Here is an 8,232-nt window from a genome sequence, read left to right on the forward strand (position 1 = left end):
GTGACCTAAAAATAAAAGCTTTCGGCAAACAAGTACTTAAAAAGGGACACCACTTAAAGGGCAGTCCAGTACTCTAGGCTCCTGCTATACGCGAAATCGGGGAAGAGCCGAACCATAAGGGTCTATTATACGCTGCCTAACCCTTAATTTTTACAAGAGGTTGTTTACACGGCTCGAACCCGTGATCACAAAGGTCTATTATACGTAGCCTAATCCTGCATTTCTACAAGAATCTGTTTATATTGCTCGAACACGTGACCACAAAGCTCAATTGTACGCAGCCTAACCTTTTATTTCTACAAGAAACTGTTTACACGGCTCGAACCCGTAACCATAAGGGTCCATTGTACGCAGTCTAATCATGCATTTCTACAAGAAGCTGATTACGGGACTCGAACCCGTGACCTCCGCATTTACTTGCAAATAAAAGCTCCGGCAAACAAGTACTTAAAAGGGATACCACCTCTTAACCAAATGCTTTTTCTCTATACAGCTCTGTGAACCATTGAAGATAGAGCCATATACCAACTAACCAGACCAGATTATACCAATTTATCAGACCTCCATTTTCTCTCTCTATTTCTTTCAAATCCAAACACAGCTCAAAACAAAGAGGAAAAAAACAAAGGGTAGGCAAATATAATTAGAAAAATACCATTTGCTTTGGAGACTGCAAGAAGTGTAAGCTTGCTCTCCTCGCAACTCTCAAAGCTGTATTTTCTGTATCTCTATTTCTAATGTCAAAAAATATTGCTCCTTTCTGCAAAATCCCCACAACCCCATAAACCAAAACACATGCTCCTCCATAACTTTGCTTATATTAACCAACACATCACACCCTACTTCTTCCCTCTTCCTACTCATCAACTTCCTTCTATTTCTCAACTATTCTGTATTCTTTGTATGTTTTCTTGATCTGGGTATTTCAAGAAACTAGCCAAAGATGATAACTTTATCTGATTTCTACCATGTTATGACTGCTGTTGTGCCACTTTATGTGGCTATGATATTAGCTTATGGTTCTGTTAAATGGTGGAAGATTTTTTCCCCTGACCAGTGTTCTGGTATTAACAGATTTGTTGCACTTTTCGCAGTTCCACTTCTCTCTTTCCACTTTATAGCTGCTAATAATCCTTACACTATGAACATACGGTTCATTGCTGCTGACACTCTTCAGAAACTTATTGTTCTTGGGGCTCTTGCTATTTGGGCTAATTTTAGCAAAAGGGGTAGTTTAGAATGGAGTATAACACTCTTTTCTTTATCAACTCTTCCAAATACTTTAGTTATGGGTATTCCTTTGTTAAAAGGAATGTATGGTGATTTTTCAGGGAGTTTAATGGTTCAAATAGTTGTACTACAGTGTATCATTTGGTACACTTTGATGCTTTTTATGTTTGAGTTCAGAGGTGCAAGGATGTTGATTTCTGAGCAGTTTCCAGATACTGCTGGTTCAATTGTTTCAATCCATGTTGATTCTGATGTCATGTCATTAGATGGTAGACAAGTTTTGGAAACTGAAGCTGAAGTGAAAGAAGATGGAAAACTTCATGTTACTGTTAGAAAATCAAATGCATCAAGGTCTGATATATTTTCAAGAAGGTCACAGGGATTTTCTTCTACAACTCCAAGACCATCAAATTTAACAAATGCAGAGATTTACTCTCTACAATCTTCAAGAAACCCAACTCCAAGAGGATCAAGTTTTAACCACACTGATTTTTACTCAATGGTGGCTGGTGGAAGGAACTCAAACTTTGGTGCAAATGATGTTTATGGTATGTCAGCTTCAAGAGGACCAACTCCTAGACCTTCAAATTATGAGGAAGAAAGTGGAAAATCAAGATTTAATTACAACCATGGAGCTGCAGCACAACAAAGTAGTAATAATAATAATAACACTACTCATTATCCAGCTCCAAATCCTGGTATGTTTTCACCTAGTAATGGTGCAAAAGCAGTGACTTCTAACACTAATAACAAGAAAAGTAACAAAGGAGAGGAAGGTGGTAAAGATCTTCATATGTTTGTTTGGAGTTCAAGTGCTTCTCCTGTTTCTGATGTATTTGGTGGTCATGATTATGGAGCTAATTTAGACCAGACTACAGCTAAGGATGTAAGAGTACCTATCTCTCCTGGAAAAGGTAAGTAAATTAATTAATTCCTTTTGTTACTTTGCCTTTTAACATTTTCTTGGTGCCTTTTTTCTGATTTTTGTTTTAAGTTTAACACTGTGAATTATTGGATTTATATAGTTGAAGGGCAAAGAAACAATCAAGAAAACTACATGGAGAGAGATGACTTCAGTTTTGCAAATAGAGATGCAGAAATGAATATTAACAACCAAGAAGGTGAAAAAGGTGGAGAAAATAAAGCAAAGGTTATGCCACCAACAAGTGTAATGACTAGGCTTATACTAATCATGGTTTGGAGGAAACTTATTAGAAATCCAAACACTTATTCTAGTTTGTTTGGCCTCACTTGGTCATTAGTTTCATTCAGGTTTGTTAATTTCTGTTTCATCAAAAAGATTGAGCATTCATTAATTGCTAGGAGTATTCCTTTTTCTTTCTTGGGTTGGTATATATTCTGATTATTTTTATTTAAAAAATGTAGGTGGAATTTGAAGATGCCTGCTATAATTGCACAGTCCATATCTATACTGTCAGATGCAGGACTTGGCATGGCAATGTTCAGTCTAGGTTAGTTACATTATTTCCTTTAAACTGCAAACACATTATGCCTAATAATGTTGTGCACTAAGCACTAAGCTCCCGTCACGTGCGAGGTTCGGGAAGGACCGGACCACAAAGGTTTATCGTACGCAGTCTTACCCTGCCTTTTGTGCAAGAGGCGATTTCCACGGCTTGAATCCATGACCTCCTGCTCACGTGGCAGCAATTTTACCAATTACGCCAAGCTTCGCTTCAAAAAATGTCCCTCTAATAAGATATCAAAAAAATGATCAAATGTAACTTTATGTTATTAAATTACTACTAACTGTTAGAAGGGGGAGCGTGCTAAAAAGCAAAAGTAAGCCAAGAGTATAATGGTCATCATAACATGTCTTTTTTCTCTTTTTTTCTTTAATTAAATGGGACTTCTTTACCCCATCTCAATGTTTTCTCATTTCTCAAACTCTTCCTTCTTTTTCGCAATGGTTACAATCATGATAACTACTAGTAGTAGTACAAACACTCCACATTAGTGGAAGTGATGATGCCATGCACTTAAAAAGCCTCTTTTTTCATTCTTTTTTCTGTTTGATTTGCATATGTTATATAGTGAAAGTACAAAAGTTAATATTTTCCATGTATTAAAATGTATAGTACACTAAATAATATACTTTGTTGATGGACGACAGGTCTGTTTATGGCTTTGCAACCAAGGATAATAGCATGTGGGAATTCTACAGCAGCTTTTGCAATGGCTGTGAGATTCCTTACAGGTCCAGCTGTTATGGCAGCTGCTTCCATTGCTGTTGGCCTTCGTGGAGTTCTCTTACACGTGGCAATTGTACAGGTCATCATCAAATCTTTCCTCTTGCATTTCTTTTCCTTAGTTAAATGACTTTATTTACTATGTTCTTGTTTTTCTTTTTCCTTATCAATAACAAATGCTGTTTTAATGATTAAAAGCATAAACAGATATGGCTATGTTAATTATTTTATTTCAAACTCTCCACTATGACCTACCACCAATAAATTAAACTAACCTGCTATAAAAGGTAGCCCAGTGCATTAAGCTCTCACCATATGCGGGACCCGAGGAAGAGCCGGACTACAAAGAGTCTATCGTAGGCGTCTTACCCTACATTTCTGCACGAGATTGTTTCCGCGGCTCTAATCCGTGATCATATATACACTTCCAAAATTTACTAGGGCTACGCAATGCATTCAACCAAGTAACCAACTAGTACAATTTACAATCATCTATAAGCTGGGGTAAGTCAGAATCTGGAAATAACTAAGGGGTTTAGAAATTAGAACAAGTGTGTTTTTACCATACGTATACATTTTAATTTTTTTTCTTAACATGTACGTGTATACAAAGTTCAAGCCAAAAACATTAAATTACTCTCCTTAGATTTGTCTGGCTAATTTCTCTTAGCCATTTTTCATTTCATTGACCATCTTTCTATATGAGGTGACAAATCTTGCATTTGATATAGAATTACCTTCAACAAATTTCTATATTCTTATAAAACATTCTTCATTAAAAAAAATAAATTAAATACTCCACATGCATGATGATGAGACCTACTGATCAATTGATGAATGATGATGTACCAAGATTTCGGCCACGACAATTATTTCAGTAGAGAATTAAAGTTTCAGATTTTGCAACTTTGCATGTATTATTTATGCTTGAATTGTTAAAGGTTGGAAATTGGATAAGGGAATAGATGTCGTAATCAAATAATGACATGTTTGTTTATACTTTTGTGGTGTTCTCTACTAATAATATATATAAAATGAATATGTATAACAGGCAGCTCTACCACAAGGAATTGTTCCCTTTGTCTTCGCCAAGGAATACAACGTTCACCCTGACATTCTTAGCACGGGGTAAGAATTACTAACAACTTTTTCTTGTGTTTTCAAGTAATTAATTTAATTCACGACTGACTCTTTTAAAATTCTTTTGTTTGTAAATAAAATTTACAGTGTCATTTTTGGGATGTTGATTGCCTTGCCGATTACACTGGTCTACTACATTTTTATGGGACTTTGATGAAGAGCGACTTGATTCCATGCAAATTACTACTACTATTACTGCAGCCATGCATGGAGGAAAAAAAAAAGCTCACAGCTTTTGTTTATGGTCTTAGATTGATAAGAATTAAAAGAGTTGTAACAAAAGTGATGACGAAAATGCAAATAGCAGAAGGAACAAAAAGATCACTGCTAGCTAGCTGAAAAAACTCTCCCTCATTAAATGTCTAATTAATGGATATTTTCTTTGGTACGTAGTACGAGTTGTAAAATCATGTTTGTAGTCTATTGATTATCAGGAAAAAGAAAACTTTAATTCCTAGTAGTACTTGTTTATGATATTTATTGCTATTATTTAAAGATTTCCCATAAAAACAGTTTTAATTTGACCTTTTTTTCCTTTAAGAAAAATATATTGTTACAAAATTTAGCTCAACGTAATAATATAAAACAAAAAGATAGACAATAATGTAGAGAGAAAGAGAGAAGAGAATCTATTTTTTCCATGTATTCAAGTGTATACAATGTGATGCCAAAACCCTCTATTTATAGGATTACATAGAGGCATACAAAAGAATGCCATAAACATGACATTAAACATTTGAGATCATGGAGGAAGACCATGGGGAGGTTATGGAGGTGTGGGAGTTACAACTATAATGGTGAGAAGTAGTGGGAGTTATCTACATAATGGAAAAGAGTAGTGAGAGTAACTTCTTTAGGAGTTATAGACATCTACTACAAAATAATATTTCATAACACTCCCCCTTGGATGTCTATAGATAATGTGCCTCGTTAAAACCTTACTAAGAAAAAACCCTGTGGGAAAAAATCTTAGTGAAGGAAAAAGAGTACACATATCTTGTAATACGCATTATTTGCTGCCTCATTAAAAACCTTGCCAGAAAAAACCCAGTGGGATAAAATCTTAGCTAAGGGAAAAAGAGTACAGCGCGTATTTGACTCCCCCTGATGAAAACAACACTTTATTCTTCGGAGACGACGAATTCCAAGCTTGTATAACAACTTCTCTAATATTGAGATCGGCAATGCCTTCGTGAATTATTCCGCCAAATTATCACTTGAAGGAATTTCTTGAACATCTATTTCATCATTCTGTTGAAGATCGTGTCTGACAAAGAACTTTGATGAAATATATGATTTATTCAGTCTCCTTCAATATTCTTCTTTCAATTGAGATAAGCAAACATCAGCTTTTTCATTATTATTGGAATCTTCTCTTCAAAGAAAAGTCACACATCTTGTGAAATGATAATATGACAATTCCTCACATACAAATAGATTGTTTGAAGAACGGACTTCAATAAATAGCTGCATTTGCATAAACAACAAAACCTTGACAATATTTGTTAGAATAAACAAATCTATATCAAGGATTCTTTTTGCAATATAATACTAATCATATTTCAATATCTCCATATAGCCTTTATACTTTCAGTTGTTGGGACTATTCGTCCAACTTCATATTTTTCAGATGAAGTCAATTTTCATTGCATATTTTTCATTTGGCCAATCATTTATCTATCCAAATTCCATGACAGATTTGAGCTCAAGATCCTCGTCAACATTAATAGTATTGAGCGCCACATTATATCAACAACATTGTCAACGATCATTTAACGTTGGTTCCATCATTAGTCAATAAAGACATAACTTATCAAGATCTCATTATTTTCAGGTACCTGAGCCTCTCCCATGAGGTCTTATAAAATGTTATGTCATGATGATCTTATAAAGCACTTGCCTCCTTATTATGACCATCTTGAACATTTGCTCCCTCCTTCAAGGAGTTTTATCTTTGGAACCGTTTTGTCTATTACGCTTCATACGTGCCATAAACTCTATCCATCATGGACGTTTATTCTATTTGGAACATTAGCAGCTGGAATATGACATTTAGCTTTGGGTCAGCAATGTGCTTGGAAATATTTTAGAAATGAATTATCACTTGAACTTCAAGTTCACATTTTCTTGTACGAGGATCTAGATGTATTCATAATAATTCATTTCACGTATCACTTTTTCAACAGCCCATTTTCTCCCCCCAATGTCGGGATCACCAACACATTTTTCAACCTTCTTTGGGAACCCATCTTTGTGCATTGTGGCAGCACAATTAAATCATATAGCACATCCATATTTCTAGATGGGAATATTTGGTTTCTGACCGTGAACCAATTGTGATGGGGAGAATTTATCATAACTTGTTGGCTAGATGCGTACAAGTGCTGTTGTATATTAAATAATACACCTCATACCAAATTTTTATTTGGGAGTTTTGTTCTCATAACCAATGGTTTAGCTATAATTGGAGGCATACAATTTCTGCTAAACCAACTTGGATTTAAACCAGCATTATCAAGATAAATTATCATATATATTCTGGAACTTTGCTCTAATAATTTGAGCAAACAACCTTGCAAAAATCAAAGTGCAAGTTGATAACAAACGCACATGTGACTATACAATAGATGCATCTATTAAAATCATATAATAGTAAACGATCCACATGGCAGGTGACTGGACCCATATATATATCACCTTCTATTCGTTCCAGGAATCAAGGGATTCAGTCTCAACCTTAACTGGTATATCATGAGAATAAGCAACACAAGAGAATACTTGAAGAATCTTCTATTTCTTCAATATATGCCAATGTGAATTCTCAATTAATTTTCGCATCAATAAACCGGGATGGCCAACCGGTCATGCCAACTGATATTTATTTCAGTAGACATTTAATTTACTATGGCATGTGATTTCATATCATGCTTATACATCTGTAGTACAAATAGAAGAAAAATCGGGTAACCTTCATATTTACCCGATATGTTATAGTAATATGGAGCTAATCGATCTTCCTTTCATTTATAGTCTCAATATGCCAACCACTTTGGCTAATACATTTGAAACTCAAAAAATTTCTTTTGAGACTTACTACAATATCAATGTCATGAACAATTTTATTCATCCGGGTAGTAACAAATTAGCTCTTCCGGAGCTCTTAATTAATTTTGTACTACAAGATCTTTTGTCACACCATCCATACGGTGAATGTCTCCTTCACGGAGAAAATCATATCATAATAATTGTCATGGTCAAAATCATCATAAGCAAAATCATTTCTTGCTTTACTTTTGCCTTTAATAACTTTTTATAAGGCATGTCAAATTATTTTTTGGCGTACCACATGTACGCGACCAATGACATATTCATGTAATCACATAGTAATGTTCATGATCTTTTTTTCTCTCAAACCTCCCGTAGAGGTGAGTTGTAGTATTTATTCAACCATGCATAAATACATTCTTGTGGATAATTTGTATCATATATATATTTTTACACTCACTTTAGGAATGAGTCTGCATTTACAATGCTTATCACAAGTCGCATTCTTTCAAAAAAAAATGGACTATAATCATCTGAGCGTGCCTCATATTTACAGACCATATTGATACACAATTCCTTCACCTTTGAAGGATTATTTTGAGAAACC

At 34.7% G+C, this 8,232-nt stretch overlaps 1 protein-coding gene across 1 annotated transcript; it reads left to right on the plus strand.

The window, feature by feature from the left end:
• The first annotated feature begins 477 nt into the window (after positions 1 to 477).
• On the plus strand, positions 478 to 5,043 carry LOC109206185 (probable auxin efflux carrier component 1c). The gene is made up of 6 exons (XM_019368979.1): positions 478 to 2,144; positions 2,256 to 2,502; positions 2,617 to 2,702; positions 3,365 to 3,522; positions 4,492 to 4,568; positions 4,668 to 5,043. Exons 1-6 carry the CDS (start codon positions 944 to 946, stop codon positions 4,732 to 4,734), a joined length of 1,836 nt encoding a protein of 611 aa, XP_019224524.1. The 5' UTR covers positions 478 to 943; the 3' UTR covers positions 4,735 to 5,043.
• The last annotated feature ends 3,189 nt before the right edge of the window (positions 5,044 to 8,232 follow it).

The sequence above is a fragment of the Nicotiana attenuata genome, unplaced genomic scaffold (genome assembly GCF_001879085.1).
Source record: "Nicotiana attenuata strain UT unplaced genomic scaffold, NIATTr2, whole genome shotgun sequence".
Lineage (NCBI taxonomy): Eukaryota > Viridiplantae > Streptophyta > Magnoliopsida > Solanales > Solanaceae > Nicotiana > Nicotiana attenuata.